Source organism: Heterocephalus glaber, unplaced genomic scaffold, assembly GCF_053883595.1.
Source record: "Heterocephalus glaber isolate CG9 unplaced genomic scaffold, H.glaber_assembly_v1.0 deba00001442, whole genome shotgun sequence".
Lineage (NCBI taxonomy): Eukaryota > Metazoa > Chordata > Mammalia > Rodentia > Bathyergidae > Heterocephalus > Heterocephalus glaber.
The window spans coordinates 57,067,577-57,093,880 of record NW_028258296.1 but is presented as its reverse complement, the minus strand read 5'-3'; the positions used below and the strand labels follow the sequence as shown (position 1 = coordinate 57,093,880).

The 26,304-nt window shown below is 44.8% G+C and overlaps 1 protein-coding gene and 1 pseudogene across 1 annotated transcript; one reads left to right on the top strand and one right to left on the bottom strand.

Annotated features, from left to right (window-relative positions):
- Positions 1-10,542: 10,542 nt before the first annotated feature.
- LOC101710235 (uncharacterized) lies at positions 10,543-13,209 on the top strand. Its single transcript, XM_021265887.2, has 3 exons — positions 10,543-10,775; positions 11,417-11,500; positions 12,048-13,209. Exons 1-3 carry the CDS (start codon positions 10,543-10,545, stop codon positions 12,118-12,120), a joined length of 390 nt encoding a protein of 129 aa, XP_021121546.2. The 3' UTR covers positions 12,121-13,209.
- A 48-nt stretch (positions 13,210-13,257) lies between these two features.
- Positions 13,258-25,691, bottom strand: LOC110351040 (transmembrane protein 65 pseudogene; annotated as a pseudogene).
- Positions 25,692-26,304: the final 613 nt, after the last annotated feature.

The following is a 26,304-nucleotide window of genomic DNA, read 5'->3' as shown; positions in this document are numbered from 1 at the left end:
GCTACAAAACAAGACCCTGCCTCAAAAAAAAGCACCAAACCAAAACAGAGCCACATAAAAGATAGGTAATAGGAAGTAGGAAGGTAGATCTTTCTGGAATGGGAAGAGGATGAAAAAGGAATTAAGATGTGTTATGTACCGCACCAACTCCACACAAGTATAAATGTGTACTACACACATGCACTGCTAATAAAGAAGGAAATGGTGAAATATACTATGCAACATACATAATTTAAAACACTGAGCAACCATAATGCACAGTTTTATACATACAATACTAATGTGGAAGGATTTCCAAGAAATGTGGTTGGGAGGAAAAACAGAAAAACACATATAAAATTAACTAAACTACATTACTTATTTACACAGTACTGGGATTGAATCCTTCACACTGAGCTTCATCCCGGGTCCTTTTTACTTTTTATTTTGAGACAGGGTCTCACTAAGTTGCTGGGTTGCCCAGGCTGGGCTCAAACTTGCGATCCTCATGGGTCAGCCTCCCAGGTGTGCGCCACCACACCTGACTTACAGCTTTAATTCATTAAATTCATTTGAATTGTACAGACATATTTACGTATATGCTTATAAAAATGATTTTGTAGAGATAAAGCTTCCCTTGTTGTACAAATGCAACTAACAGAGATCGCTTCTGGAGACTTGTATTATAGGGAGCAATTTTTATCTTCATGTTGTATAGCAATCATATACTTTAAAATTTCTATATTAAGTTGACACAATACACAACTTAAACATTGAAATAGAGAATACAACAATGCTACTGCCTATTAGATGGGCACAAGTTTTAAAAATTAAGGGGCTGGTGATGTAGCTTAGTTGCACAATGATCATATTCCAGGCCCTGGGTTTGATCGTCAGCACTGACAGACAGACAGACAGACAGACAAAAGGTTAAGATCCGGTTTTGGTGAGAGTGTCAGGAAAGTGCACACTCACTCAGGACTGATGAGAGTGTCAGTTAGTGTCCTAGTAACAAAGGCAATTGGTGGATCTCCATCCAGGTTACATGGTGCATAGTGCTTGATCGAGGAATTCTACTTCTAGGACGCAGTCCCATAGATACACCCATTCAAGTAGGAAAGAAATAGGTAATATTAACAGTGCTCATTTACTAAATGCTTAATATGGCGTTGGCACCATTCTAAACACTTGTGCTGTTTTAAAGGTACTGCAATGAACCACACCCACCCCATAAAAGCCAAGTAGGTATTAGAGAGGTGCCAGGTAGTTCTCCAAGCTCTTTATATACTTGGCCTTACTTTTTACAAGAACTCTATGAACAACTCCATATGAAGTTCATATATAGAGAAGCTCCATCATTTCAAGGGGAAGCAACATGCTCAAAATCAAACCGGCAGCAAGTAGCATTTTGGACGCTGTCCTGGGAGCCCTGCACTGTAGAGCCCTTGTTCACACAACCTTCCCAGCAGCCTGGGAGGCATGAGGTTCTGTGTTTATTGTTTCTGTTTCTGTTTGGAGGGCTGGCCAGCGCATCCAGGTCTCTTTATAGTACTTGGTAGGAGGCATAAGACTAGAGACTCCTTCTCAGGCTTCCTTGCAGCTAGGACCGAGCGTGTGACTGGCTTGGGCACAGCAGGTACGCCTGCCCCTGACCACGGTGTCACAGAGATGGTGGGGACTGGGCCTTGGCTGAGGTGGGGAGCACGGGGGTGGGTGGGAAGCATTGCTATAGGGGAGGGTGCCTACTTTATTTATTTTTTATTTTTCTGGTTCTGGGGAGAAAACCCAGGGCCTCACACATGGCAGGCAAGTGCTCTACCACCGAGCCACAGCCCCCACTGGGCACTGGACTTTGAGGGCCAGGGGCGCACTGTCTTCTGAGTGGGATCCAGGACCGGGAAAGACTCCCTGGCTGCAGTTCAACCACTAGGGCTTCATCATCCGGTGGATCAATGGTGTTTAGCAAGATGGGCTATGGCAGCAAGCCCCAGGAAGAGAGTGTCTAGGCTGGGCCTCGGGGTCAAGGCCCAGCTCACTCCAGCAGGCTGTAGTTCTTCTCTTGATAAACAGCCCCTTGAAGCTTCTGGGGCATCAGGTGGCCTTGTGACTCAAGCCTGCACCCGAACCAAGGATTATGGGACCCAGCTATCCAGGCCATCGACGCACAAGCCCGGGAGCTCTGCATCCTCGGGTAGAACTAGGCTGAGCCCGAAAAGACTCTGGAGGTGTGGGCAGTTGCCATCCCCAGCTCCCTCCCAGCCTGCTCCATCCTGCCAGTAGCTGCTCCTTGTTCAGTGTACCAAAGGGAATCAAGGAGAGATCATGCATGACATACCGAGAAGAGAAACATTCCAACCTGGATTACAGGTAGCTGGCTTTCCACCAGACACCACCGCTACCCAAATGGCCTGTTATTAAGAGATTAACAGCAAAAATGTTAGAACCAGGGTGCAGTGTCTGAATTCTGGTTCCATCGGTTCTTTAACCTCTCCCTCTGTTTTCTCAGTTCTACAAGAAAACAATAAAAATTTCTACCCCCATTAGGTTGTTTCAAAACTTAAGTGATATTATGTATAAAGCAGTTAGAAAGGCATCCAGAATCTAACATGCACTGTTACTGTTCTTATTGCAATACTAAAACTCTTCTAGGAAAAACTGGAGATCTATCTATCACACAAGAATGTGAATATACTTAGCACTACTGAGCTGTTCACTTAAAAGTGGTTGAGGTGGTAAATTTAATGTTATGTGTTTTAACCATAATTTTTTTCAAAAAACTATAAAATAACAGGCCTGAGGGTGTAGCTCAGTGACAGACCATTTGACTATTATGTGTAAAGGCCCTGGGTTTGATCCCCAGCACTAAAAAAAAGTCATAAAATACAAAAACAGAAATTTTAAACATAGAATTTTATAACTAAGATATTTAATTTCAAATCTAGAAAGTGAGTGGTCTTTTTTTTTTTTTTTGGTAAATTGCCAATAATTATTAACTATTCATTAATACCTCTTTACTTAAAAAATAATAATGTAGCCCTCTGAGAAATGGCCTTGGCACTTAGTAGAGCAGAAAAACCCTACAACAGGCACATTTCAATTAGAGCACGTCATCAGTTTGGCTGTGCTGCTGGAGGGTCTGCATTGACCTTGAAGGGGGCTGGGTGTTGGGCTGGGTGGACAGACCTGGGTAGAACAAAATTGGAGAGCTGGGACAAGGGGCTTGGGGGAGAGAGAAGCCTGTGAACGGATCTCAGGAGGGAAAGGACAGCACACAAGAAAGCTGCTCCTGAGCACGCCAGGCAAATCTGCTTTGTGGATCATTCCACTTCCTCCCCGGATGTTCCAGGAACAAAGAGGCCACAATGGCAAGAGCAGAGGCCGCACATGGTCTTTGTTGGAGGTCCGTCTGGCACCCGGAAGCTACCAGACCAGCCTCCACCGGGAGAAGGGTGGCTATGTCAGCTCTGTCCCATACTCTCCCTGCTCTGCCCTCTGTGGGCCTCCTGGTTGCCTCATGCACCACTACAGTGCCCCACACGCTGTGGCTCCCGACAAAGGGCCTCCTTGTACAGGGAGAAACTGGCCACGATGTCTCGCATCTGAAAGGCTCTGCAAGTAAGAACTCTTTTGACTTCCCAGTACCCATACGCCCTTACACTGTTATTATCCTCACCTCACAGCTATCCTTATCTGAACCACAGAGGTTTGGTTTTTTTTTGTACCGGGGATCAAACTCGGAACCTTGAGCTTTCGAGGCAGGCAGCAGAACCACTGAGCTAAATCCCCAGCCCTCATAGAGAAGTTTTTATAAATTGTCCTGAGTTAACTGTAGGTAAGTGAGTGGTGAGACATGTATCCAAACCAGGCAGTTTGGCTCCAGAGTCCATGCTTTGAGCCATCCCCGAAGACCCGTGGAATCATGGGTCTCCTCATGCACCTATGTCTGGGCAGCAGCTGGCCCTACGGAGAGCCATTATGGCAAAACCTTCTGAGGTTGAAGTGCTGCCCACAGAACGCAGGTTATGCTCTGAGCACCATTTCTGTCTCAGCCAGAATACACGGGGGCCCAGGAGCCGAGAGGTAGAGGCCGGAGCGGGGCCTCTCACTATCACACCTAATAACCCGTCGAAACATCTTTCCTCTAGTCCTATGATTCTGGGTTCTGCTAGCTTAAAGATGTGGTACCTGAAAGAGATTTCCTAGGATCACCAAGACCCCAGCAGTCCACTGAACTGGAACCTGAGATGGTCACCTTGCTACTCTGGGCTCTTCAAGCCATTTTGCAAACTGGCAGAAACAGAAGATAGCTGTTACCTGGGGCGTTGAGCTTTATTGTGGTGACTTAGGGGTGAACACTCAGCCAGAAAGAGAATGACATCCGTGAAGCAGGTTTGCTTTCTAGCAGGCTCACGGAGAGGCTGGGTGCAAGCCAGGGCAATCTCCATGGACACCTTGTATCACCAGGTCTGATAGTTCAAGTTAACCAAAAATGAAAGCAGCAGAAATGAGACAACAAAGAGTTCAGAGCCTCCAGGAGTAGAGCTTTAGGTTTTTCCACAAAGAGAAAAGCCGACCACTCAAGTTCTGGATGTACAACGTAGTAATTGAGAGGTTGACCTCTGGAACGAGATGCCCTGGGTTCAAGTCTGAATGCTAAGTAAAAATGCTGACTGTGACCTCGTTCATCCTCAGTTCCCACATCTGTTAATATGGGGGTGCGTGAAAATTCATATCTCAAATGGTAATTATGAGAACTAAGTGATACTTGTAAAGCACTCAGCATGCAATAAATACTATTAATGTTAGTTATTAATAAGGTAGAGGAAAAAGTGAAAGAGAAAAGTCATAAATACCAGCTAGGGCCTCAGGACCAGTTGTGAAAATGAGACTCGTATACACAAAAGCCTGTCTGGTTTTATCTGTAATAGCCAGAAACTGGAAAGAAAGCAACCCAGATGGCCTTTAACGTGTGAATGATTAAAAAAACTATGGGCCATCTACCATGGTGCATGACTCAGCAATAAGAAAGAATGAATTACTGATACACACAACAACTTGAATGAGTCTCCAGATACTCGTGGTGCGTGACAAAAGCCAATTGCAAAGGATTACAGACTGCATGATTCCATTTAATGGGCATTAGCTAAGGGGATTCGGGGAAGGGAGAGAAAGGGAGTTTGGCTATAAAGGGCAATAGGAGGGTCCCCATGGCAATGGAAATGTCCTGGACTTGACTGTACCCCTGTCAGTATCCTGGTTGTGATGTTGCAAAATGGCACCATTGGAGTGAACCCTGTAAAAGAGGCACTGGATTTTCTGTATCTTTGCATTTCTTTTTTTTTTTCTTTGCATTTCTTTTAACTGTATGGGAATCTATGATTATCACACAACAAAAGGTTTAATTAACAAAAGGGGCTGCAGATGTAGCTCAGTGGTACAGTGTGTGCCTAACACTTGTGAGGTCCTGGGTTCAACCTCAGCGCGCGCACACACACACACACACACACACACCCAAAAGCCAAAAAAAGAAACAGTAATTTCTACCCTTATTCCTTACTTATTGGTTTGAAGTTTGTGTGTGTGTGTGTATATCTGTAGTATCTGCCAGTTTCTGCAGGGTGAATATTCCTCCGGGGCTGGTTTCACGCTTATAATGAGACGTCACTGAACATGGAACTGGAAAGAGATGTGTGCAGTCAGGATTTCTGAGCCAGTGCAGGTCAGCAACACTTTTTTCCTCTATTGATTTGGCACATTAGAGAGGTTAATGCTCTCCCATGCTGAAGGGAAGGGCACTCATCCATTGTAAAGGACGTAAACACTGAAGTGCCTACTGGAGACCTGCAGACTTGTACCTGCAGTACCTTCCAGTACCCACCTGCCCAGTATAGGATGCAGGCCTGAGGAAAAAATACACTAAGAGATAGAACTAAGAGAGAGAAAGAGGGGTGCCAGGATGACCAAAGCCGGTGTAACCGACAAAGGCTCTGGCCAGTTCCAGGCCCCAACTTTTATTGACAATCAATTGGGGTAAAGGTGAGCTACATGCAGTTTCTGTGGAAATTAATGTAAACAAGGCTTGTAAAGGACAAGACAAAGCATTCCCAAATCAGGAGCAAAACAGACAAAATACATAGTTGTAATTGGCACACTGTCCTTCTAGTCAGAAGGTCTGAGTTGTGGGAATGGAATCTGGGTTCGAGTTACTCTGACCTTGGCATGTGGGCTTCAGCTGGACTCACTTCTATGAACCAGCCAGTTGTGGGGTTAGCTCTTCACAGCTGCCTTGGGCATAGTCAATATTACTGTCCTCTGCAAGTGCCCTTCTTGGGGGACAATGTTATTAGTAATTTTATGTTATTTTTTTTTCATATACTAGCATCATTTATTGTTTTGGTAAAAACAAGCAATGTTGGCTGGGGATTTAGCTCAGTGGTTCCGGTGCCTGCCTTGCAAGCGCAAGGTCACAAGTTTGATCCCTGGTACACCCCCCCAAAAAAAACAAACAAACAAAAACAAGCAATGTTAGTAAGATTTCATTGTGAGCACACAACATACCCTACATTATTTTCTGATGTATCCATCGTATTCCAAGATCACTTTTCCAGGCTTCTGGACCACTTCCTTCCACTGCTATCAGTACACAGCCACGGAGTGTTAACACTGAAGCAGTAGTCTTTAGGCTTCACCAGACAACATTAGTAACGTAAAATAAGAAAACATACACAAGGGATCCCAAAATGAAACACAGTCCACGAATCTAAGATTTTCTAAATATCAATTCCTTAGAACCTCATGACGCTTCTCATCTTTGGTATCTGCACTGTTTATGCTCTTGCTTCTTCAGATCTACTGTTGCTTCTTCAGTAAAGCCCCACTTATGACCACTCATACTTCTTACCCACCTTACCTTGTTGCATGTATCGTCTCTGAACTTAGTATCCAACATTAAAACAAAAAAATTAAGTATATACTTGCTTTTCTGTGTTTTCTTCCCCCGTGAAGATGGGATATTAGTGCCTAGCACATGATACACATTCCAAATCACAGAATTTGCTAATGAATCTTGAGGCTGTAAGCACAATTCCGCTGGCCTAAAAATGAGAAAATAATTCATCTAAAGGAATCTGAAGGAATAAAGCAAACTAAACAGAGAATGGACCTTACAAAGTCCATGCAACTGATGTCCCTTCTGCACAGTAGTGACGAACACAGGCCGTACACATGAACAAAGGTGGATTCCAGATCACTTATTAGTGACATCATGGACAAAATCGCCTCTTCATGCCTCAATTTACCCACTATGAAACAGAGATAATAACAGCACCAACAGTGTTATTAAATGTGGCAATGCAGCTGGGGATTTAGCTCAGTGGTTTCGCCGCCTGCTGCGCAAGCGCAAGGACCCGAGTTCGATCCCCGGTACCCCCCGCCAAAAAAAATGTGGCAATGCATGTGAAATACTACAGTATATAGCAAAGTGTTTATGCACCTCAATAAACACCACTACTACTGCTACACTCATCTCACTTAGGCTCCATAGCTTATTTTCTGGTATCTCCCAAATAATTTATGCTGAGACTCATTATCTACTTTCTAAGTCCATATAACTGAGAAAGAAGCAGATGGAAGAAATAAAATGTTGCCATAAACGAGAACAGCAAAAAAAGAAAATGAAAAATTGTAAAAACCGGATTTCCAAGGTCCTGCATCTCAGCTCACACCAGTCCATGAAGACACCTGGCCACAAGGAAAAGGTTCTGTCACATCTAATATACTGTTTGAAGATGGCAAGAAAATATAATTCTAAAATTAGGTACATTAACTTCAAAATTTATGCAATCTTTTGGAATAAAAAAAGAGTTTGCTTTCCTTCAGAGTTTACCTTCTAGAGAAATGGGAGAAAGTAAATGCGACAGATTATATGAGTGGCTTGATGTAAATACCCAGTCTCCCGACAGCCATTTTTGCTGTTTTTGGTGAGATCATTCTTCCCTCAAGTCTCTATGCCAAGTGTGGATTTCAGGAAAGCAGTTAACAGTTCCATGCACTGTCTCACTGACATTGCTACCACCTTGTAACAAGTCTGTCTTTATTAAACCTAACTTCCTTTGGCAACAGAATAAGGCCCTCAGATTAGTTAAAAAATCAAATGTTAAAATGAAAACTGAAGGACCCTAGTTAGCAAGACAGACTCCATATTGCTGCTTGACCCACCTGCCTGCCCTTTAGATGAACTCAGAAGGAGGAAGCTTGGCCAGGGATTTAGCTCAGTGGTTCCGGTGCAGCACAAGGTCCCGAGTTTGATCCCTGGTACCAAAAAAAAAAACAAACCAGGAGGAAGCTTAAAAACCTCCTCCCCTTATTAAGTCTCTTTAGAAATAACAATTAATCAACTAATGTTTTACAAATGTTCTAACAGCAGGACGTTCCGCTTCTGTACCTTTTGCTTGCTTTACTAGTTCTATCCCATAGGGGGCCTAGAAACTGCTGGCCTCAAAGGTGTATAAAATATGTTAATCTCCCCCCAGTCGAGGCTCGAGTCCGATGCTCAGCTCGGGTCCCGGCCGGTAATAAACTCCTGTGTGGGTTTAATATCGGTCTCTGGTTGGTTCTCTCTCGCTGGGTGCAACGTTCTTGGAGGCCCCAGCGAGACAGCCAGCTGCTCTGGAGCTTATTATCTTGGAGCCTTTGTTTCTTTTTAGGAGAGACCAGGATCGGACATCGGCGGTGTTTGGCCCCTCTGGACACCGGTCTGCGGAAGGAGAGGCCACCCTGACAGTATTCCGGGGCTAGGCCACCCTGACGGTATTCCGGGGCTCCAGGTAGGCCAGTCCCAGTCGGGCCCTATTGCCGATCAACCGACCCACAGGAGTTTATCAGGGAAGCCTCTAGAGGTAAGAATTGAATGAGTCTTAGTGCACTGTGGGTAGGTGGAAAGAAGCCAGACATGGCACAGGTTCCTCCTCCGTAGAGCCTCTTCGTGATGGCCAGCAGGCTCAACTGGGTTGGAGTCCTCAGAAGAGCAACTCCCTGGGTGGGATCCAAATCCATTCTGCCCCTGAGGTTTATATGACCAAAGTTTGTTTTTTTGTCTGTTTATTGTTGTCTGTCTGCTTGCTCTGTGTGCCTTTTGCGTTTTCACAGGTTAAAATTATGGGTTCCTCACAGTCCACAGAAGGAACTCCACTTGATTGTGTTTTGAATAACTTCAAAAAAATTTATTCCACAGACAGAGAAGATGAATATGGCCTGAAATTTTCTAAAGGCAAACGGTGAACTCTGTGTCAATCAGAATGGCTAAGTTTTGGAGTCAGTTGGCCCCCGGTGGGAACTTACTCTGTGCACATTGCTCACAAGGTTTGGAATGTGGTCACGGGAGTCGGGGCCCCACAGGTCCCGGTCGACCTTGGGCACTCAATCCAGACAGGACTATGGTCCATCAGCCCCGTCTTCCTCCTCCCTTTTTCCTTTAAAATAGACAGAGCCTGGGGGAAGATTGATTTATGTTCCTTTTACAACTAGTGGTCTTTATAATTGAAAACATCAAAATCCCCCCTTCTCTGAAAAACCTCAGGCATTAATCTCGTCTTGAGTCTGTTTTTCCTACCCATCAGCCAACCTGGGATGATTGCCAGCAGCTTTTACAGATCCTGTTCACCACTGAGGAATGGGACCACATTTATCAACAGGCAGTCAAAGAGGCCCTGGGGCCAAACCCCGGCATCACTCCTGGAACTCCGGGGCATTCAGCCAGGGCTGAAACAGTGGTTTCATCGCGATGCCCTGAATGGGACCCCAATGACGATGATGGTAGGAGGAGGCTGGGGACCTACCGTCGGCACTTATTAGGGGGACTCTGGGCAGCGGCCAGAAAGCCCACTAATTTGAGTAAGGTAAGTGAGGTTTGACAGGGAAAAATGGAGTCTCTGGCTGCATTTTTGGAGAGACTCTTGGAAGCCTATAGAGTTTTCACTCCTATGGATCCAGAGGCTCCCGAAAATGCAGGAGCTTTAAATCCGGCCTTTGTTTCCCAGTCGGCCCCAGACATTAGAAAAAAAATTACAGAAATTGGAGAGATTTGAGGGAAAAAATAGGACTGAACTCCTGAGCATAGCCCAGAAAGTTTATGATAACCGTGATGCCCCTGAGGAAGTCCTAGCCAAGAAACTGGGGAAAGTCACTATTGCTGCACTCCAGACACAAGACGCAGTCCCTCCGGACAGAAAAAGAAAAGGCCATCTTTTTGGCTTTAAAGAAAGCCTTAGTGTCAGCACCAGCCCTGGCCCTACCTGATGTCACCAAGCCCTTTCGGTTGTTTGTGGCTGAACGAGGGGGCATAGCCAAAGGAGTGCTAGCTCAGGCATTAGGGCCTTGAAACAGACCTGTGGCCTACCTGTCTAAAAGACTTGATCCTGCGGCAAGTGGATGGTCTACCTGTTTGAGGGCAGTTGCAGCCACTGCCCTCCTGGTCCAAGAGGCAGATAAGCTCAGCCTGGGACAGGACCTGGTCACCACCGCACCCCATGTGGTGGAGACGTTGCTGAGAGGAGCCCCAGAACGATGGCTCGCCAACGCCTGCCTGACTCAGTACCAGGCCCTGTTGCTGGATGCTCCATGATCAAATTCGCCCAAGAAACGACCCTCAATCCGGCCACCTTACTCCCGGACTCCGACTCGTACGCATGCCCCTCCATGACTGTCTGGACACTGACAACTTCCACCACCAACCGCCCAGACCTGACTGATGAGGCCTTCTTCACCGATGGAAACAGCTTCATGGAAGACGGAGTCAGGTATTCAGGGGCGGCTGTAGTCAGTCCAGGAAAACAGGTGTACTGGACACAGGCATTAAGCCGGGGGCTTCAACGCAGAGGGCTGAACTAATAGCCTTAACTCAAGCCCTGTTAGGTCCAGACAAGGCTGTCAACATCTCCACTGACAGCCGGTGTGCATTCCCACTGCCCATGTGCATGGCGACGTCTACAGACAGAGAGGGCTACTGACATCAGAAGGGAAAACTATCAAAAATAAAAAGAAATTTTGGCCTCATTGGAGGCAATTTGGGAACCCAGGGCATTGGCCATTATTCATTCCAAAAGCCACCAGAAAGGAGACAGCTTTGAGGCCCGCGGGAACCGAGAGGCCGATGATGCGGCCCGAGGAGTGGCCAGAGAACCAGTGGGGCCGATAGACACTGTGCCCGTCCGGCCCTTTGGCTGCCTGCCAGAAAGACCCACATATGCCCCGGAAGGGGAAGAGGAAAACCAAAAGCGAGGGGGTACAAAACTGGACTCAGGCTGGTGGAAAGGGACAAACGAACAAATGTGTCTCCCCCGAGCCCTGGGGTGGCAACTTGTTCATCAGTTCCATCACTTAACTCGCCTGGGAGAATCAAAGTTAAAAAGACTAATGAGCTCTAAATTTTCAATCCCAGGACTGACCTCTATGGTCCAGGACATCAGTTCCACATGTCAGGTGTGTGCACAGGTAAACTCCAAGGCGAGACCAAGGAACGAAGGTAAGTGACTACGGGGAAGAGAGCCAGGGGAACATTGGGAACTTGATTTCACCGAAATAAAATCCAGCAACAGGTTCAAATACTTACTGGTATTGGCTGACACCTACTCAGGTTGGGTAGAAGCTTTCCCCACTCCTGGAGAATCAGCCAACATAGTGACTAAGGTTTTGCTCCAGGAGATAGTTCCCCAATTTGGCATCCCTCGTTACCTGGGGTCCAACAATGGGCGTGCCTTCATGGCACAGATATCCAAATTGTCGGCAAGGGCACTACGTATCGATTGGAAGTTACACTGTGCCTATCGCCCACAGAGTTCAGGGCAAGTAAAAAGGATAAATAGGATCCTGAAAGAAACCCTGACTAATTATGTTCTAGAAACTGGCAGTAGGTGGCCCGATCTGCTTCCTCTAGCCTTGTTAAGAGTTAGATGTACCCCACATGTGACAAGTTTACCCCTTTTGAAATCCTGTATGGGAGGCTGCCGCCACTCCTCCCTAAATTAAACCTTGAATAGATAACAGAGAGTTTTTGTGTCTCTTTACTTCAGTCTCTTCAAGCCTTACAGATTCTTCAGAGTGAGATCCAGGCTACAATACAACAGGCTCCAGAAAAACCCTTAGCGATGTTCCAGCCCCACGGTTTCAAGCCAGGAGACCTGGTCCTGATATGCTTGGTTTGCTTGCACCGAGGATTTGACTAAATACATTCCCAAATCAGCCTTGGCTACCCAATCTGCCACTTTATTTTGTGTCACCATGTATGTTGTTCCACAAGTCTTGTATTATAATAAAAAAGGGGGCTGTGAACATCTGGGATTAACCACTGAACACTATAGGAGTAAACGGGCTGCCCCCGTTTTAGTGCCCATTCTGGTGGGATTAGGAATAGCCAGGTCAGCGGCTATTGGAACTTCCTCCCTGATCTTCCAGGACACAAATTTTAAAGCCCTAAGCCACCAAGTAGCCAGAGATTTGGGTCACCTGAAAGACTTGATCTTCAGATTAAAAAAACCAGGTTGATTCACTAGCTGAGATGGTCTTGCAAAATCAAAGGGGACTTGACCTCCTGTTCATAAAACAAGGAGGGTTATATGTAGCCCTAGGGGAAAAAAACCCCTGTTGCTTCTATGCTAATGGTTAACTACCCTCGTTTCTGCTGTAGCAGGCCACCTAGTTATCTTACTTCTGCTTTTGCTCATGGGACCTTGCATTATAAATGCTCTGACTAAATATGTTAGACAGAGGGTTGATACAGTTAAACTGATGGTGTTCAGACAAAATTATGAGATTTTAAAAGACGTTTAAAAAAAATTCAAAGAGTAAATACAGGAATCAAAGATTTGATTAAGTTATAAGAACCAGTGGGGAATGAAGGACCCTAGTTAGCAAGACAGACTCCATACTGCTGCTTGACCCACCTGCCTGCCCTTTGGATGAACTCAGAAGGAGGAAGCTTAAAAACCTCCTCCCCTTAGAAAGTCTCTTTAGAAATAAGAATTAATCAACTATTGTTCTACAAATGTTCTAACAGCAGGACGTTCTGCTTCTGTAGCTTTTGGTTGCTTTACTAGTTCTATCCCATAGGGGGGCCTAGAAACTGCTGGCCTCAAAGCTGTATAAAACATGTTTCTCAACCCCCAGTCGAGGCTCGAGTCCGACGCTCGGCTCGGGTCCTGGCCAGTAATAAACTCCTGTGTGGATTTAATATCAGTCTCTGGTTGGTTCTCTCTCACTGGGTGTAACATAAACCACATTCCAAATTTCTTAAAAGATATTTTTTGTTCAATTCTTTTGTAAAAACATTGGTCACCATTTAACACACAGCAGCAACAAAATGCACCCAGTTTACATGCATCGACAAGTCAATAAATGCTAATAGATGGACAACACGAATTTCAAATGGTACTAAAGCGGTAGGAATAGCTAATATGAGAAACAAGGAGTTCCAGTTTCAGTCTGAAATAAGATTCTTTGTGTAAGTAACATGAAACAATGGCTAAAGATCATTAGCCGAAGAAGAACCATTCTTCAGAAATCGCTTGTGCAGAGCACCATATTCGAGCAGGACAAGATCCTGAAAAATGTCCACCTCCAGTTAATGACAGAAGGGCTTCTCTTGAAAATTAATTCCATATGATTCAAATTTTTTATTGCGACTGTAAAATACAGTATCTTTCAGTATGAAGGTTCTAAATTCCATATTTTGGCAACTTAAATAATTCTGCAGATTTTCCATTAAATTGACAGATTCTGATAACCATTCTGTAAATAATATAAATTCCATTAATAGTAGAACTGGATTATTTTTTAAGAATAAAAATAGAAAACAAAAGTTCTTTCTAAACTTAGAGGCCAAGTTTCTGGATATAGGACTTAAGTTAAGCACCAAAATGGAAAGAAATTTTTTTAAACAGAAAGGAACAAAACCATTTATACATTCACTGAAAAAATTAAGCACTCTAATCCTAATAGGATCAATAATTGATAATTTGATAGATAATCTGAAGTTTAAAATACATATTTTGGGGGTTTGTATGTGATGTAGGGAAGATATAAAACACAATTTTGTTTAAGATCTCAAGTTATGTAATCTTAATCACATGAGAATGTCACACTATTATAATACATGCATAATAAGAATTTTATATTTTTATTTTATAGTGTATTTTCCTTTTCCCTCAAAAGTCATGACTAATGGATATCATTAAATCATTTTGAAATGCAGAGAATTTATGACATATTTTCTTATGAAAGAAAATCTCCTCTGAAAAAAGCTCAAAGTAACTATGTGTAAATGAAACTTCAAAATAATACTCCTGTAAAGATAGTAATCCTACAAGTTTGTCTTCTCATGCATCTACTGAGCAACATAATTTCAATAACCAAAATAGTAACTTTTAATTTCTCTTTTCCATGGTATGTCTACTGTTATAAACAGAAGTAATTTTTTAACATGTGTATAGATAAAATGGTACAAAACTTAAAAGATTTAAAATCTATGAGTCACACATGATTACATACACAGACTGGAAATGAGCAACTTTAACCAAGCATATCCCTTAAGCACGTGCACAAAAGAAGAAAAAGGCCAAAAATGGGGGAAAATATTTCTCCTTATGTAACTTTTGACTAAATTATACGGCAGAAGACCAAAATACAAGATATTTAGTTTTCACTTCAAAAGAAATTATCCAGAAATGAAATTCACTAAACATTAGAACTGTAAGTGTGGAGTATTCAGATTCATTCTATGCAGATGGAAGATAACACTCTCGATGGTGGGGGGGAAATCCTTCCCAGGGGAATATAATTTGCATCTCATTTACCTTCCAAACACCACTTCAACTTTACTCCCTATACCATAAGCCTTCTTGACAGTTCCCAATTCTACCTCTGAAAACAGAGTTTAGATTCCAAGTGCTATGTCCAATTCCTTAGAGCCCCTAATTCTACAAGCATCATTTTAAAAGACTATCAAGACTCCTTTCAGGGGTCAAAATCCACCGTATCATTATTCATTCGGGGGACATTAAAGGTAAAAATTTCAACTGGAGGGGCGGGAATTTAGTTCAATGGTTTAGCCGCCTGCGGCACAAGGGCAAGGACCCGAGTTCGATGCCCGGTACCAAAAAAAAAAAAAATTCAACTGGAGGGCCAGGGATTTAGCTCAGTGGTTTTGCCACCTGCTGCGCAAGCGCAAGGACCCAGGTTAGATCCCTGGTAGCAAAAAAAAAAAAAAAAAAAAAAAAAAAAAATCAACTGGAAATAAGTACACTTGTTAGCATACATATATGGTTGTACGTAAGAGGGAGACTACGTAATTGCTCTTTCTGATTAACCTCTGGCTCTTACGACAGTATGGTCAGAAAATCAAAATAAGTAATATATACTTAACATCTGCATTCGTTTTGAACAGATGAGAGAAGAAAATTACTGAAATTACATGATTGTAAATGTTTACTGTGAAACAGTACAAAATTGATGCTGCCAAAAAGAGAGTAAAAAAATCTCAAACTGATATTAACATTAAGAAATTTGGGAAAAGTTTAAGTTTGAATTGTAACTATCAGGGAATAACAACACAAATGATTTCGTGCATGTACACATGTTAAGTAACAATAAGCAAACTCCAAGTCAGTACAGTACATCAATGACCCAAACTTAAATAGTATTTTGATGTATAACAAAAGAGAAGGAAAAGATAAAATGTGGACTGCCATTGATGAAAAAACATTTCAACACTTTACACAAAACATTACTAAATAATTTTTTTAAAAGATGTCCTAAGAAGACCAAGTCACAATAAGTTAGTGTTTTCGGTAATACATGCAGAATTATTTGATCCCATATCTATACGAGGTTTCTGTCTTAATTCTTAAATTTTAATAACGGAGGTCCATTAGTTTACATCTTTTTATAGGTATTCTAAGAGGACTAATTTTTCTCTTCCGGTTTTTCATCTTCTTCACCTCCTCCAAAGACTATCCAAGGAAACATTCCTAGAATGCAGCCAACAGCTCTGCCCAAATGCGCACTAACACGAGTCTTCCACACGTCAACTTGCTTTGATGTGAGATCAGGAATGGATAAACCCAACCTGGAAGCCAAAGCTTCAACATAGCCTGCATGTCTCAGTCCAGCTAAATCTGACACAAGATTGCCCAAAGCAGCAGCTGCCATCATTGAAATTCCCAAAATAATTCCAATAGACAACTCAATCTGGGTTCCTGCAACAATCATACTTGCATTATCCAAAAACCCAAACCGTACAAACGGTAGCGCACTGCGGAAGAATACATATCTCAGCTGTCCTGGGGTGGGTGGTTGAGCTTCCAGTTTTTCTTGGGCGATGGCGATGGACTGGAAGCGGTGCAGCTCCCTGAGCAGGCAGCGGCTCTTGGTGGAGTGCAGGCTGTAGATAAAGTCGCGCGCGCCCTGCGCCGTGTTCAGCGCCTCCGCCGGCTCCTTCTCGCGTGCGTGCCCCGCCGCCGGGCGCCACAGCAGGGCGGGGGGCGGGGTGCCAGGGCAGCGGCCGGGCCTGGCTTCAGGCTGCGCGCGAGCGACGCTTCAGCAGAGGCAGCAGCCCGGACAGGGCGCGCGGGCGACGGCTCAGCCCGAGCCAAGTCCCGCGCACGGGCAGCTGCGCGCGAAGGGCCGAGGCTCCGGCCCGCCAGCTGGACAAACTTTCCCGGGGAGGCCGGGCACCGAGCTCGCAGGGCCAGCGGTAGACAGGCGGCTCTGCCAAGAGCAGCAGCCAGGCGGGCTCGCCCGGGTCTGCGTCCCTCACTCCGCTCCACCGAGCGTTATTAGCAATTTTAAAACTATGAGATGTCACTCTTCTTGACAGAAAATTCAACTTTGATAGAATTCTCTTTTAGAGAAACACTTGGACAAGAATGTGAAGATACAAAATTAACTGTCCATTGTAATATTATTTTTAAAAATATTTTTATGTGTTTGAAGCCCTGGGGATTGAATCTGAGGCCTTACACTGAGCTACATCTCTAGCCCCTTTTTTAGTTTTGATTTTAAGACAGGGTCTCACTAGGTAGCTAAGTGGTCCAAGTGGACTTAAATTTGTGATTCTCCTTCCTCAGCCTCCCAGAGTGCTAAGATTACAGATGTCCCTCATGCCCAGCTTGATTTTTGTTTTAAACCAGTGAACAAAGTATTACTTTGCCTACTTCTTCAATCTAAGTTTGGACCTAAGCAGGCTCAAATGGGAAATATTTCACTAAGTTCATTCACATAGGGACCCCGAAGAAGAGGATGGCTTTGAAACAAAGGAAGTCATGTAAAAGAAAGTCTAACAGGGCCAGGAATTTAGCTCAGTGGCACTGCGCCTGCCTGGCAAGCACAAGATCACGAGTTCGATCCCCAGTACCAAGAACAACAACAAAGAAAGTCTACCAGCTAGGTCATAAACTGCTTTAAGGAGAATGAAAAGAGAACAGCATCAGGAAAAACTAATGTGGGGGGCTGGGGATTTAGCTCAGTGGTTTCGCCACCTGCTGTGCAAGCGCAAGGACCCGAGTTCAATCTCCGGTACCAAAAAAACCCAAAAAACCGAAACTAATGTGGCTGCCCAGATGAATTCTCTGAGAAGTAGGAGTTTGAAAGGGCTTGTCCTGCACATGAAAGGGAAAGGGCTGGTTTCCCCCCTGTTCTCCAGGATCTCTGCTTCCTCTGAGTCACTTTTTGAAATAGCTTTATTAAGAGATAATTCACATGCCATAAAATTCTCCCATTTAAAGCACACATTCAGCGGGTACAGGTTTGTGCAATCTTGACACAGTCTGGTTGAAACATTTTTACCAGGTGTGTTGGCACAGGTCTGTAATCCCAGCACTGGGGAAGCTGAGGATCACAAGTTAGAGCCCAGCCGGGCAACTTGCTGACATAGTGAGACACTATCTACAAAGAAAAAGAAGAAAGGGCTGGGGATGTAACTCAGCAGGAAGGTCCTGGGTTCATCCCCCCTCACAACAAAACAAAACAAAACAAACATTTTCAGCATCTCCAAAAGAACCCCTATACATTAGCAGCCGCTTCCCATTCTCCACCCTCAGTCCCAGGAAGCCACTGATTTATACATTTGCTTGTTCTGGACACTGCATATCAATGAAATCATACAAATCTGTAGCCACTTGTGTCTGACTTATTTAGCGTGATGTGTTCAAGATTTTCCCACACTCTAGTGAATACTGAATCTATGTTCTTCATTCACATCTATGGCTGAATAATGTTCCAGTGTGTGTCTATACTACAATTCTTTATCCACTCATCAATTAATTTGCAATTGTTTCCATTTTTTTATTTTTTATTTTGTCTGCACTGGGGATTGAGTTACATCACTGAGTTACATCCCCACCCTGTTTAAAAGCTTTTTATTTTGATACAGGGTCTTGCTATGTCAGTAAATTGTCAAGGCAACCCATTTGGGACCCCTCTTATCTCTCAGGAGCTATTCCTATTCCCCAATAAATTTTCCTATTCTTAAAAAAAAACAACCCTGAAAAATAGAGTCACAGCAAAAGAAGTCAGAAGGGGAGCCGGGGATTTAGCTCAGTGGTGCCACCACCTGCCTCGAAAGCGCAAGGTCCTGAGTTCCATCCCAGGTACCAAAACCACAAAACAACAAAAAAGGTCAGGCCAGGGATTTAGCTCAGTGGTTCCGTCGCCTGCCTCACAAGAGTAAGGTTCTGAATTCGATCCCCGGCACCAAAAAAAAAAAAAAAAAAAAAAGAAGTCAGAAGGGAACCCAAAGAGAGAGGGACATCAGCCTGCCCTATGTGGTCTGAAATGTGACCAGTGTAAACATATTCCTTCCTCATCAGTGTATGTAACTGCATAATTCAAGAATATACTTTTGACAGAGGACTAAAAAACTGGCAGAGCAGTGAGTGCTAGCAACTCAGCTTCTCCAGGACTAAGAGCCTAGTCTGGAAATCACCAGCTTGGAGAGGAAACAAAGTGAGTGTCAAGCTCACAGGAACCCCAAGGGAACTGACAGAGGAGAAGAAAATAGGATTAAGTGCTACATAAGAAATAGCTCACCACCACAGATGGGAGACCACTTGGTGTGGCAGCACTATAGCTACCGACTAGAAGTGAAAATAAGATTTCTGAGCCGGGCTTGGTGGCACATGCCTGTAATCCCAGCACTTGGGAGGCTGAGGCAGGAGAATCTCGAGAGTTCAAGGCCAGCCTGGGCTACATAGTGAGTTCAGGGCCAGCCTGAATTACAATGGGAGATTCTGCCTCAACCCCCCCCCCCCAAAGACAAACAAACAAAAGAAAGAAAAAGAAAATAACTTTTCTGCTCATGGAGAAATGGAGACCTGGACTGGGAGAATCTTATGCATTTGGAGGCACTGTTGTGGCAAAGTGAAACAGCTCAGTGTTACAGCCAAGTGCTTCAGGCTCGAGTGCTACAGGTACAGCAATTTGAAGACTCCAGAATCCAAAAGTTACTCGAAGAGATGGAGAAAAACCCTCATTGCAGCTGGCTCAGAGGAGTTTGCCTACACTGAATTCTGAGCACTGAGTAGAAATGGAAGCAGCCTTATATAGAGATCTATGGGTAGAGGGGTGGGCCCATGTGCTGGGCAAGCATGCTCACAGAAGCAGAGGGACGGAGTTAACAGAACATTCTTGAAACATCTGGTAGGAACATCGGGCAGCTCAAATAGCGACAGAACATTTTGATACATTGCACAGGAGTACCCTGAAGCACAAATGGTTACATTTCTGGTTTATGGAAAAAAAACCAAGGGGGGGTGGGCAAGGGCAAAGTCTTGCCCTATTGTGTATTACTGCTTTATCAGCACCAGTGGGAACATGAGCCACAGTATCTGGCGTGATCCCCCAGGGTCAAAGGTTGGTGAGTGATGGTGAAGGGTTGCTCCAGGAAAGAGTGGCATGGAGCAGAAGCAAGAGGGGAGTGCCATTTTATTTAAAAGGGCTCCAGGCTGGAACTTCAGGGGCAGAACAGCCCCATTGTCACTTCACTGCTAAATTCCCAGAGTGGAATGAGGGAAGGGCAGTCCTGTTATGGTAGCAGACTGGGCGGCGGGAATTCTGCTGAGAGGTAGGGGCTGGAAACACCCAGATTCCATTCCAATGGCAGTCAAAGGCCAGTCTTAGCCCTGCCTACAAAGGACTGGAAGCTCACAGTGGTGACTTGTCCTCACCGTTAACAGACCTCTATATCCAGCACTGTACTGGGTACAGACTGCCCTTGGTCTTCCAGTGTGAGCAAATGATAAGGAAATAATGCATATACATGGCAGGCCTTTGTCTGTTCCCACGGTGCCCCACCCCCCATGTTTTTGCCAGGAATCATAAGATGGTAAAGCCACCTGCACTGCAAATGTAACCGTTCAAGCAGTGTGTTCAAGCCTCCTGACTGCAGATGTAACTGTTCACTCTGCAAGATGTTCCTACTGGATGTTTCAAGACGTTCTGTTAACTCTGCCCTTCCGCTTCTGTAAACGTGCTTGGCCGGTATGTGACTCCAACCCTCCTACCCCATAGATCTCTATATAAGGTTGCTTCCATTTCTGTTTGGATCTTAGACTTCCTCTGGACCTGCCACTGTAAAAAAAAGCTTGGTTCCCTCCATCTCTTTGAGTGCCCTTTGGTTTCTTCACATCCAGAGAACTCTGGATAGCGGTAACACTTGGCTGTAATGCTGAGCTGTCACACTTGGATGTCACACAAAGACACTCCCTGCCTGCAGATTTGCTCCTTAACAGGAACCCAAGGAAAGGAGCCACATGTCCAAAACAACTGAAATCTTTTTCTTTGTCTTTCTTCCTTCCTTTCTTTCTTTACTTTCTCTTTCTTTTTTTTTTTTTTTACTATTCTTTGACTGTATTATTCTTCCATTTAAAAAATCCTTATTGTGGGGTGGGGATTTAGCTCAGTGGTTTCGCCGCCTGCTGTGCAAGCGCAAGGACCCAAGTTCGATCCCCGGTACCAAAAAAACCAAAAAACAAAAAAATCCTTATTGTACTTTTTAAACTTTAAAAAATTTTTTAAAAGATTCTTATTTTTTCTTTGGTTTAACGCTTTGCTGTATTCCTCCTTCTGTAGATTACTCCTCATACTCTTAGCCCATTATTTAACACTATTCTCAGTATTCTGTTCTCCGAGCATGTCTATGTATTACCGCTTTGCCTATGCTTACCTCTTTCCCCCAATACAGTTTTTAGAGGGTGAGGGATCTCTCCCCTGTTCATCTGTACCCCTCCTACTTTTACCCATATCTCCTTGCCTGACCTCTTTCCCCTGGGTGTCTTTTCATTCTCAATTTAACTTTCTCCACTCCACCTTCTCAATGGACTCCCTTAACCTTTTTCTCTACTATTTATATCAAGCATAGACCCTCTCACTTTCCCCATTTCTCACTACCAATCTTGTACACAGCCTTCCCAGGCATCCCTTTCTAAATGTACAGCAACATATCCTTAACATTAATAGGATCATTTGCCCCTCTCCTGTTTTCTCCTTCCCATACCACAGAGCAGAGGATTTGGAAGAAAAAAGAAATTTTTTCCCTTTAAAGTTCTATTGCTCTCCTCCTCCTCTCTTTGGCTTTACCCAAACTCCTATACCCCTGGGCTTTGGCTGTCTGCTTTTCAGAGATGTCCTTTGGGCATTGCTAACTATTTGGCCTTTACTTCTGTCGCAGGATCCAATCACCTACATTTATTTGGGAGAGGAGGTTTCAGCTTGTTTGGCCCAGTACCCAGTTCTTTGAGGCAGGCGGTGGAAACACTGAGTTAAATCCCCGGCCCCAGTACCCAGTTCGTTGAGAACAGGCTGCTGTATTATTTGTAAACACCAAGCAATCCAGATATTTGCATACAGAGAAAATCAGTTGATAGCAACAACTATGTCACCTTGACTATAGTAGTAAAATCAGCAACAACGATAGCGTCAAATACAAACTGGATATCGACAAACTCTTAAGAATCAATAATGTACCACATTTAACCATAGAAAAGAGATCTATGGTTATACTATAAACACTAAGAAAAACACATATTCGCCTATAGTATCTACTCATTCGAACAACTTTACCTCCACTAACTATAGAATAATGTTCAACCACAGTAAGATATTGTTAACAAAGTATCTATATATTCATAAAGCTTAATGGTTATGTGAGTAAGGATAGAGGTTTCAGAGAATGGCAGCATGAAAAAAGTAGAATTTAGAGGGGAAAAACGGGTGAAAAGAAAAGAAATTCCTATTAATGAGTAGTTTCCTTCCAGGACGTGCAGTCTTTGGAATGCAGCAAGTCACAGTGCTCCCCACCATACTTTATAGCCTATGGGTTTGTGAGGTGACCTCTTTGCTCAAGAGGTCCCCCATCTGTAAACCCCAGACTCCGGCGATTGTCCAAAGTGATGCACATCCACTCACGTTGGTACATGGAGAAGCGATCAGACCACGGCTCTCCAGTGGATGTAGGCAGTGGGGATGGGGGCTCACGCAGACTGTGGGACTCTATGCCATCACTTACAGATCCAGCCACCTCTAGAAGCCACATCCACTGAACCTGGCCTCCCACCACAGAATGCAGGCCCTGTGTCTTTCCTCACCTGAGCTTGAACTTCTCAGAGTATCTCAGGGGATCTATGTCCAGCCCTCACCCTCTCCCCATCTATCCCTCTTGGCTGTCTCTCACCCAGCCTCTGTGCCAGGGCAACACTTCAGTCCTGGAGGGCAGTTGTAGTGCAGGGGTTCTCTGGCTCAGTTCCACCCAGTTGATTCCTCCCCCAAATGATTAGATTCTCCTGATTAAATTCTCTCTGGAAATGTGGTGGGTGCTACACTGGATTTCTTCTGCTACTCTATCTCACCCACAAATTCACTGTTGAGGTAAAAGCCTATGCTGTTTTTTGTTGTTTTGGTTTGGTTTTTGGTTTTGTTTTCCACCTGCTGTGGGCTTTTCTTGGGGCTAGTGCTGCTGGTCCATCTGTTATTTCTCCCTGAAGCAATCAACTCTTCTAGGCTTACCTCTTCTCTAGGGTGTTGGCCTTGTCCTTGATCAGGTTGGGTTTTTGGTACTCACCTCTGCAGCCCTGTTCTGAGGGGAACCCAGGTGCAGAGATAGCTAGGAGTCAGCAGTTCGATGCCTGTTATGCGTGGGCTCCTCCTTGCGCCTGGAATCTCTTTACAGGCTTGACAAGAAGATAGTAATCTGGGCTGGGGATTTAGCTCAGTGGTTCCGCTGCCTGGCTTGCAAGTGCAAGGACCCGAGTTCGATCCCCAGTATCAAAAAAAAAAGAAGACAGTAATCATTACATCTCCCTAATAAGATGACACCTTCGGGGGCCAGGGATTTAGCTCAGTGGTTTCGCCGCCTGCTGCGCAAGCACAAGGACCTCAGTTCGATCCCCGGTACCAAAAAAAAAAAAAGATGACACCTTCGGGCCACACTTGTGCTGTGAAGCAATTCTGCATTCTATGCACATGAGGGAGGGATCAACCTACACTGTGTGTATGAAAATGGTGGCCATGGCTTTTCCCAAACTACCACAGGATTTCTAGAGCGGGGAAGCCTCAGAAAGGTGGGGACTAGTTCTTCTTGTCAGGCGTCAAAGAAAGGAGAATCCGAGCACACCATGAATTTCCAGCACAGCTGCTGGCTCACGTTATTATTACAAAGGTCAACTCATGATGCTTTCATTTAAATACTCTGAGTGATGATTCATCATGAGGCAAAGGGGCACGGCTTTGCAGAAAGGTAGATTAGCAAATCCTACGGTTAAAACAAACATGAGCTGATTCAGTCGATGAGAAGCCTGGTCAGAGCTCCTTGTCCTCTGTGGCTGACAGCATGTGTGCAAGGCCTGACTGACAGTGATGTTAAGAAAATATCAGCTTGGCCAAAGGCTGTGAGTGCCACAAAGATAGGCTAGTTCTGCTTTCAAAATGCTCTGTCCCCCTAAACCCCCCAAGAGAAGGTTCAGAAAACATGCGCAAGGAGGGCTGGCTCAGAAGCTTCTTGAAGCCCTTCTGTTCATTCCTCATTGGACTTGCAGCTTGTACCAGTTACTGCGGGGAGCTCAGCTTCCCAGTAGGATGCCACCCTCTACTCATTAGAGCTGCTTCCAAGGCACTGATTGTGATGGCACTTTACACCGCTGGCCCCCATGAGCTTCACCTCCTCTGCACGCCTTCTTCATGAATCTGGGCCGGGCTGGGGCCTTGTCTCAACAGAGGGCCACAAGATGGGGTTGCAGCAGGTCTGGCCCATGTCTGGAGAGGGCCTGGCCTCTGCTGCCTTTCAGCCTTGTAAGAGGCCTCACTCCTCTCAGCAAGGTGACGCACAGAGACCACTGGGAGGAGAGGGCCATGAGGACTCCATGCAGACAGAACCCCAGTTATCCAGGGTCTCACCCACCCGCCAGGTACATGAACAACCACATGCCAGAACAGAACAGCTCAAGTGAGTTGAGCTCGGACTGAAGAAAAGGCCTGGGGTGGAGTCAGCAACACTGGATACCCAAGACACCAGTCATCCAGAGATGCCTGCTTTCTAAAGACAAGACAACTGCTCAAATGCAAAGGGAAGTTGGCAACTGTTTCCCCACTACAACCCACTCTGTCAACAGCTGAATGGTAACTGGTCATCTGCTAAGAGGAAAATACACCTGTTATCCTAATTCATATATTTTTGTGATTTTTCCCCATGATGTTTTAATGACAGTGTAAGGGTAGACAGTCAGCTCTGACAGTCTCAGACATTGGCGTAATGATCAGGTAGCCAAAAAGGAAGCCCCAAAGTGAATTATATACCACTGACGAAGTGCTGGGGACAATGCGTCCCCAGAGTTCATGTGCTGCAGACAGAAGCCCAAATGCGACAGTGTGGAGAGGCGGGACCTTCAGGGACTGATGGGTCACAAAGCCTCTGATCAATGTCATCATGTGACCGAGTGTGCAAAGCAAGCCCTCTTGCTCCCTTCTCTCCACTTGATGCTCTTGGCCAAGTTATGACGCAGCAAGAAGACCCTCAGGAGGTGTAGCCCTGGACTTTGGACTTCCCAGCCTCTGGATCTATAAGAAATCAGTCTCTGTTCACTGTAAATTGCCCAGTTGCTGGTATTCTGCAACAACACAAAGCAGAGTAAGACAACGAGTGATGGTAAATGAAATCCTTCTCACTTCTCAGGGATGTAATCTCCCCAAATCTTAAAGTACTCCATCAAATCCCCCACAAAAACAAAAAAGAACTTAAGTTAAGGTTAAGGTTATTAAAAGAAAAAAAAAAACCTGCCTCTAACTAGAATTTGAATCCCCATAAGCTGTTAAATAGAGAGCAATTTAACTGGTCCCTCAATTGAAAGAAAATTCTATGTCATATAATATTTTCTACATTGTAGAGATGGTTTCTTATCTGAGAAAATACTGAGCTAGATGGTTTCTAATTTTGCTTATCAAGATGTAGTCAACCACAGTGTGAGCCTTCCAAATCCAAATTCATTCCTCACAGAAGATGTCTTGCATCTATCCTGATTGTTTTAGGGAAAGGGTGAAAGTCCACATCTGATTCTGTGCTGAAGTTTTTCAGGGGGGTCTTCTCATCTGACGTGCTTCTGGTGCTCCATGAGGCCCACGTTCTCATCCACCCATGAGTTGGCATAAGTGGCAGGAGGGGACTCTGACTGCCACATGTCCACAGGAGAACACTTAGTATTGGGTATAGTCATGCCCTTTCCTCTTGCTTTTCTCTTCTTCTATCATGCATTGTAGTGCTGCAATATAAAGCTAGATGGCGCTACAGACAAACCCGGCCTACGCTTCTGTGTGGACCATCCCGGACCTCCGAGACCACGCCACTAAAATGGTTTTGGGAACATTAGCGTCACAGGCGACACCTTTCTCTCTGATGATGTCAATAAGGGCATCAGTCACAACGAATGTCCCTGTCTGGAGATTCCAGCACTGCAGAGGCTCACAGTGGGGTCCGTGGCCACCATGTGCTCTACTTGTGAAGCCCAGCACAGCCCTGGGGTCACGGGCCGTGCCGTGTCTGCCAGATTTGAAAGTGGAATTGAGCTCGCCCAACCTTCAAAAGTTTAAGGTTTTTTTAGGGGCCGGGATTTAGTTCAGTGGTTCCGCCACCTGCCTCGCAAGCGCAAGGTCCGGAGTTCGATCCCTGGAACCAAAAAAAAAAAAAAAGTTTAAGCTCTTGTAACATGTAGTCATGAGCAGCACTCTTTGGTGTTCCTAACACACGTGACCCCATCCATACTCTTTGAGGGCATTCCCATCAGGCCAGTACTC

Coding starts and splice junctions, on each gene's coding strand:
- LOC101710235 (XM_021265887.2), top strand. CDS start 10,543: ATGGCTCGCCAACGCCTGCCTGACTCAGTACCAGGCCCTGTTGCTGGA. Junction 10,776..11,416: donor TTCATGGAAGACGGAGTCAG/GTATTCAGGGGC, acceptor TTTCAATCCCAG/GACTGACCTCTATGGTCCAG. Junction 11,501..12,047: donor GGCGAGACCAAGGAACGAAG/GTAAGTGACTAC, acceptor TCTTTACTTCAG/TCTCTTCAAGCCTTACAGAT.